Source organism: Salvelinus alpinus, chromosome 1 (assembly GCF_045679555.1).
Source record: "Salvelinus alpinus chromosome 1, SLU_Salpinus.1, whole genome shotgun sequence".
NCBI classification, from domain to species: domain Eukaryota; kingdom Metazoa; phylum Chordata; class Actinopteri; order Salmoniformes; family Salmonidae; genus Salvelinus; species Salvelinus alpinus.
This window is the reverse complement of record NC_092086.1, coordinates 73,352,980-73,366,388: the sequence shown is the minus strand read 5'-3', so window position 1 is coordinate 73,366,388 and position 13,409 is coordinate 73,352,980. Positions and strand designations below refer to the sequence as shown.

The following is a 13,409-nucleotide window of genomic DNA, read 5'->3' as shown; positions in this document are numbered from 1 at the left end:
CTCTCTACCATAAAGGCCTGATTGGTGGAGTGCTGCAGAGATGGTTGTCCTTCTGGAAGGTTCTACCATCTCCACAGAGGAACTCTGGAACTCTTTCAGAGTATAATTCGGGTTCTTGTTCACCTCCCTGATCAAGGCCGTTCTCCCCCGATTGCTCAGTTTGGCCAGGTGACCAGCTCTTGGTGGTTCCAAACTGAGCACTGAGAGTTACAATTGAGCGTTTCCTGCAAGACAGGAATGTCAGTCTTCTGCCATGGCCAGCGAAGAGCCCGGATCTCCATCTCATTGAGCACGTCTGGGACCTGATGGATTGGAGGGTGAGGGCTAAGGCCATTCTCCCCAGAAATGTCCGGGAACTTGCAGGTGCCTTAGTGGAAGTGTGGGGTAACATCTCACAGCAAGAACTGGCAAATCTGGTGCAGTCCATGAGGAGGAGATGCACTGCAGTACTTAATGCAGCTGGTGGCCACACCAGATACTGACTGTTACTTTTGATTTTGACCCCCTGTTTGTTCAGGGACACATCATTCCATTTCTGTTAGTCACATGTCTGAGGAACTTATTCAGTTTATGTCTCAGTTGTAGAATCTTATGTTCATACAAATATTTACACAATAAACACAGTTGACAGTGAGAGGACATTTCTTTTTTTGCTAAGTTTATAAGCAGTATGTCAAGGTGGTGAGACATTAGTTAAATATTGAAGTGAGAAAGCATCAAGGGCAACATCTTGCCAAAAGAAACACACCTGCTGCATTTCAACTACCTCCTACCTTGATTATCCGAGGTAGTCGAGTTTCTTGTAAGACGTCTCGTATGAGTCATTCATTGTGGGTTTCTGCGCCAATCACATGTTGCTGCAAACGTGTCTTTCTAATTGACATATTTGTACTGCACATATCACACAACACACAGCTTGATTACAATTAATTTGTTCCTCCATGTTGCTAACGTGTGCTTCCTTATGCTTCCTCGGTGAAACGGTGCCCAGGAGGATTGTGGCTAGGAGGATTGTGGCTAGAAAACGTCTGCTTCAACACAAGTGTTCTGGCCCAGTGCACTCGGGGTGAAGTAGTAACACAGGCTAATACATTTCTCCATTCTGTCCAAGACAGTCAGATTTAATTGTTCCAAGTTCGTACAGCAGTAGATGAGGTATATAATATTAGCAATAGCTTATAACCTCTATCCAACTGTTGGCCATGACGGAGCACTGATAGTTTTCTACCATTCTGTCCAAGACCGATCTAATGGTTCCAAATGCATACAGCAACAGACTAAAGCATATGATCTCAGCCGCAATACCTCCTACCTTGAAACGTCCTCCTCCTACCGCAATACCACATACCATACCAATACTACTGGTTGCCTATCTAGTCTATTGTCAAAGGTACTTGGACCTGGCATTGCTTTACGGTCTGTATCCAACCTACACTCACTATTGCACTTATAAACACAACTAGCCCTAGTTGTTTTCACCATACTGTAAATGTACAAATTATTTTGTCCTTGACAATATAAACCATTATATAACAGTTGAAGAAGGGCTTGATTCCACTTCAAATCAGGGCTACTTTCAAGTTGAGTGCAACTTCATGTTCCTGTCTCCTCTCCATAAGAGAGCTTTGCGCTGTCCACAAGGGCATAGTTCAACATCTGTCAAAACTGGTCTATTCCACCCACTCTGTGGCATTGCCATTCCATCCCCCAATCCGGTGCAGGATTATAGGATAGGCAGGGCAGCCCTAAGACCTCTGCGTTCCTACAGAGCACTTCACTTTGGATGGATTAAACCTTTAGTAGACTGCCCTGCTGTCACACTAACCTGTATTCACTATAGTGTCGAAAAGGCCCATTGGCACCCATTGGAGAGAAATTGGAAGAAAATGGATCTGGAGACCATTGCAAAATGCTGTAAGAGTGACATGCTTAGGTGACACTCACACATCAGCCAGCACAGTCATCAACAGGGAAGCTTCTGTTTAACGTTGTCAATAGTGATCAGTGCTCTTATAAGGGTTTTGCTATTAGAGCATGCCAGCAGTAGGTGCCACGACACAAGAAATAAAGAAATGTACTTGTCAAAGAAGGTGCATTGCCTTGGCCGGCGACAACAGTGACCAGACTGGGGCAGATGCACGCACGTCTCACACAACAGTAGGTTGCACGTGCGTGCACACATATACTAATAGCTCATACGTGTCACATGCAGACGCACACAGACACACACAACAGGAGCCTGCCAGCCTCGCTGTTTGGCTGGCTGCTCGCGTGTGGATGTAAACAGCCCTCTTGCCGAGACTCAACAACACGCCCACAAATCCGACCGGAGCCCACTGCATATATCCTGCCTGCTAATTTAAAGCTAGCCAGAGAAGGCATGAATCACCCAGCTGAGAAGCCTCGGCACAAAACAGGGATATGAGCCCAGCCTTTAATTATTAGATGCATAATCACATCACTTCTTATGCTGGTATAAAAAAAACACCTGTGCTTATGGTACAATGGGAGTCTATAGTGTAGGAGTGTATGAGTGTAATGCTGCAAGCAGGAAGGGGAAGCAACAGCCGCTCTGCGACAGCAACAGTTGGCTCTCAACAGTCAGAGAGTTAGCTACGCCACAGAGAGGAAGACGCACAGACACACCGGCCCTCGGCAACCACAGGTACTATAGAAGGAAAAGGAGGAGAGAGGGGGAGAAAAGGATGAGGTAAAAAAGACTCAGCCACACCTGCCGGTTACTCCGCAACCAGACATTGAAGAAAGGAACGAAGGAAGAAGAAGAGGACAAGAACGAGAGAGAAATTGTCTCTACTCACTTGAGTCGTCAGAGTCATAGCCTTCCATGTCCGGCTCCTCCTCCTTCTTGCCGGTTGCTGCGTGTGACAGGGCGGCGGCAGCGCCGCCAAAGGCCCGGCCCGGGTCATCATCGGTGTGGGAGCATGCCGGGTCATCCCCAGAGTTCTGGCTGGCCGAGGAGGAGCGCAGCGAGCTGGCCCGGATGAGGGCGGGGGGTACTGTGGGGGGGAGACCCCGCGGGTAGCGGGGGAAGTAGTCAGAGATCTGCTTGATGGGCTGGATGGGGCCAGGGCACACATCAATGGCCATGTGCTCCTGGATGCTGATGGTGGTCTTCTCGCCTTTGCGTTGTGTCATGCATGCGATCCCTTGGAGCTCCCACCCAGCCCAGTCAAGACCCAGTCAAAACAATAACAATTCCCCAGGTGCCTCCCAAAACACAAAAAAAGGCTTCTCGAAAAGTAAACTAATAACACCAAAGCCAGCAAGACAAGATTTTTATGGAATGTTTTTCTCTTTTTACGTTGTTCCTCTGAAGTCTATCCCTAAAGAAAAAGCCTGTAGCCCCAGTGGAGAGAGAGCTCCTGGCTGTGAGTGAGATGAGTAGGTCCTGGTGGCGCCTCGGACTCCCCCCTTCTAGCCTGCGCTGCACTGGGCTACATGGAGAGCCGTGGCTGGTCCACCCTGCAAGCTCTAACCATGCTGTCGGTCTGCCTCACACACACTGCTGCCTGCCTGCACTCTCTACCGTGCTCCCTCTCTCTCTACATCCCTCTCTCCCTCTACCTCTACTCTACACCCTGTCTGCAGCTGTGTGTGTGTGTGTGTGTGTGTGTGTGTGTGTGTGTGTGTGTGTGTGTGTGTGTGTGTGTGTGTGTGTGTGTGTGTGTGTGTGTGTGTGTGTGTGTGTGTGTGTGTGTGTGTGTGTAAGGGAGGGAGGGAGGGAGGTATTAGTGAGGACGGAGGAGGGATCAGCTGATGTCACTGCTTAGCAACCGAGCAGTAAACAGGAACCGCCGGTGCGGGTACTTAAATATGCTATTAGTCCCCATCCATCTGTCAGCAGGAAGGAGGCTCTGCCGTGTGTGTGAGAGAAAGGGCAGAAAGAGAGATATTGCAGAAAATACCTAAGTGTGTGTGCGTGCGCAAGCTGTGGAGTGAAATACAAAATGTGCGTCTGAGGGACCACAACCGTACATGTAAGTGTGTGTGTGCCCAGGAGTGTGTGTGTGAGAGAGATAGTGAGAGTGTTGTGTGTCACAGACAGGGAGAGAGTCGGGAACTAACCAGCGCTTCCAAAATCCCCAGATACTTAAAGACCATGTTTGGAATGAGCAGTGAGACAATTCAGTATGCCAGGTCAGTATGCCAGGTCACCTTCTCACCAAGTAATCTCTAGAGAAACAGGTGCTGAATAACTACGATCAACATAATAACAATTAAGACTTGAAAAATGGTCTGAGTAGTAACACTCCTCACATATTACAGCCCAGGTGGTTGTGGGTTCAATCTCCACAACCACTTATGCTGGGTCTTAACTTAAATCAGTCATTATCAAAAATGATGAGTGTCACGAAAGAGTGGGCAAACAACCTCCCCCTGGGTGGAAAGTCGTTACTGTTCTTGAAAATAACTGAAATTTCTAGGACATTTTTTCTTACCTTTTTTAACTACAAAAATAGTTGAAAAGTAAACTAATAACACGTTAAAATAGTAGTGGTATGGTGCGGGAGATAATGGATTAGTGTAAAAGTGGTGAAATATCTCATTACACCCCGTTAGAGCTGAAAGTGTTTTTATGAGTCCATATTCATGTGACTTGAATTGCCTTTTTGCAAAGCATGTGCTTGAAAATGGGCCCCAAACATTGATTGTGTGTGTTTTTCAGAAACACCTGCTCCAAGAGCGGAAATTTTCCATGGTGCCTGCTCACAATGCAAACAGTGATGCATCTAACACACTGATAATTGAGACATCCATAAGAGTGACTTTAATCTCACTTGAAAGTTCATGAGCCCACATGACATGAGTCTTACTTGAGTTTGACAGGAGTCAGACAAGTCATGTAATCCATTCATCAACAAATCACTTGATTAAGCAATCTGTCAACCTGCCATTCAAAATGTACATTAGAGAAATAAAGTATCTTATCAAAAACTATAGAAAAAATAACCAACACGCTCAGAAATACATTTGCCCTCTTTTGGGGTCTGTTCTTGTCATAATTGGGAGAAAAAAAACGAAAAAAAAAACGTTTGAGTGATTCAATACAATTAAGCTATTAAGTCATTCACGTGTCAGTGGTGTGGGGCGGACATTTTTTAAGGGAAAATACTGAATGAGTGCAAATTAATTCCCAATCTATTTCTGACAATCCCTCAGGAGGATTTCTCTTTTACATCCTTGAAGGTACTTACGAGTGCACATTTCATTTGCATTCACGTTCCAAATCTTTACACAAGGAAAACAAAGACCCAAGTAAGAAAATAAGAAATGCCCATGTCCATTGCCCTCGTTCACAGAGTCAAGATGGCAGAGAGTTGATGGACAGAGTTTCTTATGAAATCAATATTCGAGTGAGGTGACAAACAGGCAAACACTATTTGTGGGACATGTTGATGTTAAATAGGTTGACGAGATGATTGCAAACGGTGCCAAACGTGTTGCTTTCTATCTGGAGTTTAACGTTTCGAAGAAGCTATCTTACGTATCTGGAAAACTGAAGAGGCTATCTTATCTATTTAAAAGGAGATTCTGAAGGTTCTTTAAAAAATGTGGTCCCGCATTATTGGAAGTGTATCTTATGAAGGCTTTATAAAGCATTTGTATAAGCTTTATAAGCACTACATAAATCGTTACAGTTCATCTATAACTGTTTTTCATGCTCTATAAAGGGTTAATACATGTGAACAAATAAATTGTGAATCTTTAGAGAGTATTATATACGGTTATAGATGATTTGTGAAGCATCTATGTAGTGCTTATGAAGCCTTCGTAAGATGCACTTCAAATAAAGCAGGACCAAAAATGTGTTCGACGGACACTGGTACATTTCCAACCTCACTTGCTATAGGTTCTGTTACAGTATGCTCTTTGATTTGGAATATTGGAATGTAATTTAAAAAGAGACATTTTAATTCATTAACTGTCACAGTTCAGAGTCAACATTAAATCCAAATACATTTCACAGAGATGTTTCTTAACTATGGCTTAATCAATTATACTCAAGGAATTTTATTTAAAACTAAAATGTTGCATTGTGTGATAACGCACTACTGGAGAAAGTGGCCACGTGGAAAAGAGCGTTCAGATAAAACATAGGTCTATTCCAGGATGTAAGAGACCCTTTAATGGAGATTTGTCCAACACGCCAGCCAAACTCCACCCTCTTGATAAAGATTACGAGAACATTGCAAGGGCAGACCAGAGCAGCTCCAAATTCAACCTGGTCCTTCTCAACCATAAGTGGTGGGCGTAACTGTGTAGAACAGTGGGTGTAACAGTGTGTAGAACAGTGGGTGCAACAGCGTGTAGAACAGTGGGTGTAACAGCGTGTAGAACAGTGGGTGTAACAGCGTGTAGAACAGTGGGTGTAACAGCGTGTAGAACAGTGGGTGTAACAGCGTGTAGAACAGTGGGTGTAACAGCGTGTAGAACAGTGGGTGTAACAGCGTGTAGAACAGTGGGTGTAACAGCGTGTAGAACAGTGGGTGTAACAGCGTGTAGAACAGTGGGTGTAACAGCGTGTAGAACAGTGGGTGTAACAGCGTGTAGAACAGTGGGTGTAACAGCGTGTAGAACAGTGGGTGTAACAGCGTGTAGAACAGTGGGTGTAACAGCGTGTAGAACAGTGGGTGTAACAGCGTGTAGAACGGTGGGTGTAACAGCGTGTAGAACGGTGGGTGTAACAGCGTGTAGAACGGTGGGTGTAACAGCGTGTAGAACAGTGGGTGCAACAGCGTGTAGAACAGTGGGTGTAACAGCGTGTAGAACAGTGGGTGTAACAGCGTGTAGAACAGTGGGTGTAACAGCGTGTAGAACAGTGGGTGTAACAGCGTGTAGAACAGTGGGTGTAACAGCGTGTAGAACGGTGGGTGCAACAGCGTGTAGAACAGTGGGTGTAACAGCGTGTAGAACAGTGGGTGTAACAGCGTGTAGAACAGTGGGTGTAACAGCGTGTAGAACAGTGGGTGTAACAGCGTGTAGAACAGTGGGTGTAACAGCGTGTAGAACAGTGGGTGTAACAGCGTGTAGAACAGTGGGTGTAACAGCGTGTAGAACAGTGGGTGTAACAGCGTGTAGAACAGTGGGTGTAACAGCGTGTAGAACAGTGGGTGTAACAGCGTGTAGAACAGTGGGTGTAACAGCGTGTAGAACGGTGGGTGCAACAGCGTGTAGAACGGTGGGTGTAACAGCGTGTAGAACGGTGGGTGTAACAGCGTGTAGAACAGTGGGTGTAACAGCGTGTAGAACAGTGGGTGTAACAGCGTGTAGAACAGTGGGTGTAACAGCGTGTAGAACAGTGGGTGTAACAGCGTGTAGAACAGTGGGTGTAACAGCGTGTAGAACAGTGGGTGTAACAGCGTGTAGAACAGTGGGTGTAACAGCGTGTAGAACAGTGGGTGTAACAGCGTGTAGAACAGTGGGTGCAACAGCGTGTAGAACAGTGGGTGTAACAGTGTGTAGAACAGTGTTTGAAGCCTCCTCTACAAAAGAACACTGGATCATCTTCAGAGCTGCTGAGAGTTGCACTGCTTTGGTGAGACACGTTGGGTATGGAAATGAAATGGCACTTGTTTACATGGTTTTCAACTGAATCTGTAGGAAACATGTACTACAGCTTATGATGACTGCTTAAACAAAGTGATCATACCTTTTTTCTTTTTCATAAGCTTTGCCTTCAGGTGGGGGAGTTCATCGGAAGATGATGATTAGATATCATACAATGATTAAAGCCAACAGTTCATATTAAATTGCGATCATAAGGTCAAGTCTACATACTTTCACCCGACACAAATTAATCATACTGTACACATCACTGTGTAAATTAAGTTGATATAGTGAGAATTGTCATGTTTGCAAAATAAAATGATTCTCCATCAACAAGGATCAGATCATTTGCACAACATATTATTCTATGGCAGCCAAACTAGTGGCTCTTGCGTAACTCTGACCGGCAATAACAGAAGACAAAATCTTCAGGCGTACTAGCTGAACCACTAGGTTTAGAGATAGAATCCAAGTTGACCAAACTCTATGAATGAATTTCTCTCAGACTAAGCTGAACTTGTCATGCTTCATAATCAGAAAATGCTTTGAGAATCCCTAAGACAAACTTGCCATGCCATGGTTTTATGCAACTGAATTTATTGGAGATGGAATGCAGACCAAAAAAGGGGTATTAGGCAGAATGAAAAACAAAGGATTTATCACGCACAGAAAAGCTGCTGCCCTTTGGCTCTCACACAGAGCTTTAGTGTTGTCCCCTTGAATATAGTATATCTGTGTGTATATCAAATAAACATTATTTTAAAAGGGAAAGTATCGTATCTCATCTTCTAATGCATCATTTTATAATTCAAGGCAGCACCTCTATTCATGTTGTTTACGGAAAGACCTTTTCTTTTGTATGTGTTTGATAAAAGGCAGAATCAGCACTCTTTTGCTCCCTGCCGAATCAGCAGAGAGCAAAGGGATAGGAACGAATGCATGGGGAAGATACTTTTAGTGTATGTGGACACCTGCTCGTCAAACAACTAATTCCAAAATCATGGGCATTAAATATGGAGATGGTCCCCCCCTTTGCTGCTATAACAGCCTCCACTCTTCTGGGAAGGCTTTCCACTAGATGTTGGGCACTGATGTTGGAGGATTAGGCCTGGCTCGCAGTCAGCGTTCCAATTCATCCTAAGGTGTTCGCTGGGATTGAGGTCAGGGCTCTGTGCAGGCCAGTCAAGTTCTTCCACACCGATCTCAACAAACAATTTCTGTATGGACCTCGCTTTGTGAAAGGGGGCATTGTCATGCTGAAACAGGAAAGGGCCTTCCCGAAACTGTTGCAACAAAGTTGGAAGCACAGAATTGTCTAGAATGTAATTGTATGCTGTAGCGTTAAGATTTCCCTTCATTGGAACTAAGGGCCCTAGCCCGAAACCATGAAAAACAGCCCCAGACCATTATTCCTCATCCACCAAACTTTACAGTTGGCACTATGCATTCAGGCAGGTAGCGTTCTCCTGGCGTCTGCCAAACCCATATTTGTCCGTCAGACTGCCAGATGGTGAAGCGTGATTCATCATTCCAGAGAACGCATTTCCGCTGCTCCAGAGTCCAATGGCGGCGAACTTTGCACCACTCCTGCTGACGCTTGGCATTGTGCATGGTGTTCTTAGGCTTGTGTGCAGCTGCTCGGCCATGAAACCCATTTCATGAAGCTCCCGCATAACAGTTATTGTGCTAACGTTGCTTCCAGAGGCAGTTTGGAACTCGGTAGTGAGTGCTGCAACCGAGGACAGACGATTGTTAAGCACTACGCGCGTCAGCGGTCCCGTTCTGTAAGCTTGTGTGGCCTACCACTTTGCAGCTGCTCCTAGACGTTTCCACTTCACAATAACAACACTTACAGTTGACCGGGGCAGATCTAACAGTGCAGACAGACGAACTGACTTGTTGGAAAGGTGGTATCCTATGACGGTGCCACGTTGAAAGTCACTTAGCTCTTCAGTAAGGCCATTCTACTGCCAATGTTTGTCTATGGAGATTGCATGGCTGTGTGCTCGATTTTATACACCTGTCAACAATGGGGGTGGCTGAAATAGCTGAATCCGCAAATTTGAAGGGGTGTCCACATACTTTTGTATATATAGTGTATAGTAGAACATTTACATCAACAGGTGGATGGTAAGAGCTTAGTAGTGGTAGACCATCAATAACTCCAGTATTAAAATCTATTTGCATTGCAACACAGTCACAGTGCAGCATAATGGAAATTCCAGGGGTCTCAATTGTGAACTGTATTACTTTTTCACATAAGCGACGAATGCACCCTTCTGCCAATCTGAACTGAGTATTCCGCCAAACACTGGTTTAAGAACAAATATATTTCAACGTATTCAGTATGTTGATAATGGGGCCCCAGGTATTTGAGGTATTTAAGGATATTGGTTGAATTAAGCCCACAGCCTACTGTGTAGAGCACAGTAAGACATGGACACTAGTAGGGCTGTTGCAGTGACAGTATTACCGCCACACCGGCAGTCATGAGTCATGACCGCAGTACAATTTCACGTGACCGCAGAGTCACGGTAATCTCCTTTTATGCACTCTGGACATGCTTTGGTAGTACCCAACTTGCTAACGACCATCAGGTCCTAATAGCCTGGTACCCGGGGCTCTATTGTCTTTGACATCAATGCAAATGCAATCGAAAATCACATCCAACACTTACCATCAAAACAGTATTGTACATTTAAACTCACTTTTTAACTTTATCAATTTGAAGAAAGAAGTTCAACAACAGGTTGAAACTGAGTGGAAAACATGGTCGTTGTGGATGTTTCAAAGCCTAACAAAGAAATGGACAGTGCTTTCTAAGGTGATGATTTAATTAAAAAACACCAATGCGCATATTAGAGCTTATGCATATGTATAGTCTTATGAGGCCAAGCCCGAAAAAAAACTATTGTGCTGTTATACAATACATAAGGCGCATCAGCGGCTTATATGCAGCTTGTATGCATGGAGGACTGGAGATGCTAAACTTGTTTATGTTAATTAATGGTCAATTACCGTGACACCGGCAGACTTTTGCATGACAATAACCGGCTGACAAATGTTTATGACCGCTGCAGCCATAGACACTAGTTTACAATGTGCTGTATCAAGATGCAGTGTGAACTCTGTATTGGAGAGACATGAGGCACCAGGGGATTCCAGGATCCGAGAAGAGAGCTCGATTCAGAATCAGGAGACGGAGAGGAAAGGGGGATCAGATCAGCCGACACAAAGCCTCTCTTTGAGGTGCAGATGTGATATGGAAATAGAACATTGTGCCCTCACTGGTTGCAGTGAGAACTCGCCCTGCATCACCTTTGAGAGACAAACACTTTAAGGGAAGCTGAGATAGATTGGGTAGCCTAATACTATAGAAAGGAGTGTCATGCTGTATAGTATTCCCACAGTATGTTTTAAATATTGTTTGTCCCAATATGAATTTATTGAAATAATAGTACTTACGAGACTGAGAACATATTATAGGAACGTCGATGTACGTCGATAGGCAAGTCATTTATTCAAACAGAACGTAAGCAACAAACACTGATCCGGTGGCTGCTCTTCTGTAGGGGTGGGAGGGCCAATAGATTAGAGGTGGCAGAACAAAGTACTCGTGTTGGGGTGTAGGGTTTGAGCTTAGCCTGAAGGTAGGGAGTCGCAGTTCTTCTTGCTGCTCCGTAGGCAAGCACCAGGGTCTTGAAGAGGATGCGAGCCTCGACAGAAAGCGTGCCAGTGGAGTGTGCGGAGGGGTGGGGTGACATGGAAGAACTTGGGAAGGTTGAACACCAGGCAGGCTGCGGCATCCTTGATACATTGCAGGGGTTTGATGGCATAAGCGAGGAGCACCGCCAACAAAGAGTTGCAGTAGTGTAGACAGGAGATGACAAGTGCCTGGATTAGCACCTACGTACGCAGCTGCCACGGAGTCATCAACTGTGATGTTGAGGTCTTGGAGTGGACAGGGCTTCTCCGGGAGGAAGAACAGCTCCGTCTTGTCGAGTTTGAGCTTAAGGTTGTGGGCAGACATCCAAACGGAGACGTCTGCCAGGTACGCAGAGATGCGTGTCGCCACCTTGGTGTCAGTAGGGGGGAAAGAGTAAAGTAGTTGAGTGTAATCCGCATAACAATGATAGGAGAGACCATGTGAGGATATAACGGAGCGCAGTGTAAAGAGAAAAAAGTAGAGAGCCTATAACAGAGCCCTGGGGGACACCAGTAGTGAGAGCATGTGGTGCAGACACATATCATCTCCACACCACCTGGTAGGAGTGACCCGCCAGGTAGGATGCAATCCAGCAGTGTGCAGAGCCTGAGACGCCCAGCACTGAGAGGGTGGAGAGGAGGATCTGATGGTTCATGGTGTCAAATGACAGTCTTCTCTCTGTCTCCTCACTTTACCGCTTGACCAATCCCTCTTACACTTTCATTGTCCTCTTCCCTACCTCTCTCTCACACAGCAGTTTCCAACATGGAAAAGTGTTTTTGCATTTGATACCTGTAGAATTGTTGCATAAAGCAAATCATGCTGGCATGGGGGAATGAGCTACAAACCCTCAAACCTTGTCAGTCAGGGAATTGTAGGATTAGTTGTGGATTTGTGTGTGTGGGGGGGGCTTGTAAAACAAACCAGAGAGCATGATATTCTGAATACTAATGCTATTGACTTGTAAACATGAAAAAGGAAGAAATAAGGCATTTCAATACATTCAAATTGGAAAGCATTACAGGTTAAAACAGATAGTTTGGGTTATTTATTTCCCCAGAGTCAGGTGAACTAGTGGATACTATTTTTATGTCTCCATGTTCAGTTTGAAGGAAGCTGCCTACTAGCTTTAGCACAATTGCTTACTAGCATTAGCACAATGAGTGGAAGTCTAGTCATTGCACAAACAAAACTTCCTTCATACTGGGCGCAGAGACATAAAAAGGGTATCCATGAGTTAATCTGACTCTGGGGAAGTAGATAAAGGGATATCCCTTGAACTATCCCTTTAAAAATATTTGCAGCACAAAACACCTCTCCCCAACATAAGCATGTGTACAGATCTCGACACTACATATTCTCAACGCAATTTCATGCTTTGGCACGAAGGTGTGTGTGTTTACAGGGAAAATGTAGGCAACCAGGGTAACAATGCCTTGATACACACTCATCTCGATAACTGGGAATCCACGCAAAGATAGGGCCATATTTTCAGAACACAGAGGAGAGATGGTGGGGATGCTCTGTGAATCATGCTGTGAACATGCACATCCCGATGATGTGTGTGAACACGGTGAATGAACAAGATAAAATGTTGATGTGAAGCTTTGTTACCCCGGACAAGACCATGATTCTCGGACTTTATCATTATATTCCCCAATGTGTTGTTACATTGAGCTGAGGGTGGTGAGATTTGTGTGGAATGGATTTGGTCTCAACCAATGCAAACAACAACATAATAGTTATCAAAGGTAGCTTTCGTTACTGATGGGGAATCATATGAAACTTGCAATAACATTCAGTAGGAAAAAAGTAAATGTGAATTTAGGAGGGCCAATATGGCTTTCATAACCATTTTTTGTAACAGATTATAAAGCATGACATTTCAATCGAAGAAAGACATTGGAGAAATACTTATTCTGAGAACACCCAAAAATCAGTTGTTTTTCCATGATTCCATTTTACCATGTCATACATTAACTTGTCCACAGTATAACTTAAAACCCATTAAAAAAAAGGAACTCTAAACTATTGACTTCAGTGGACCAGCGACTTAATCCAAGACACCACATGAAGTCTGTGCAGTGGGAAAATACATAATTCATGAATAAATACATTATGAGCTATTATACAG

General features: G+C 44.6%; 1 protein-coding gene across 4 annotated transcripts in view; it reads right to left on the bottom strand.

Annotated features, from left to right (window-relative positions):
* LOC139530087 (double C2-like domain-containing protein beta) overlaps positions 1-13,409 on the bottom strand; it is a 312,939-nt gene that overhangs the window by 134,050 nt on the left and 165,480 nt on the right. For 2 of the 4 annotated variants that reach the window (XM_071326180.1, XM_071326190.1), the window contains one exon: positions 2,820-3,017. The exons of 1 other annotated variant lie outside the window; for it this stretch is intronic. In XM_071326180.1, coding sequence (XP_071182281.1) covers positions 2,820-3,017 — 198 coding nt within the window. Of the gene's footprint in view, positions 1-2,819; positions 3,583-13,409 lie in introns of those variants that run through there. One more of the 4 variants, XM_071326203.1, reaches the window with a different exon arrangement.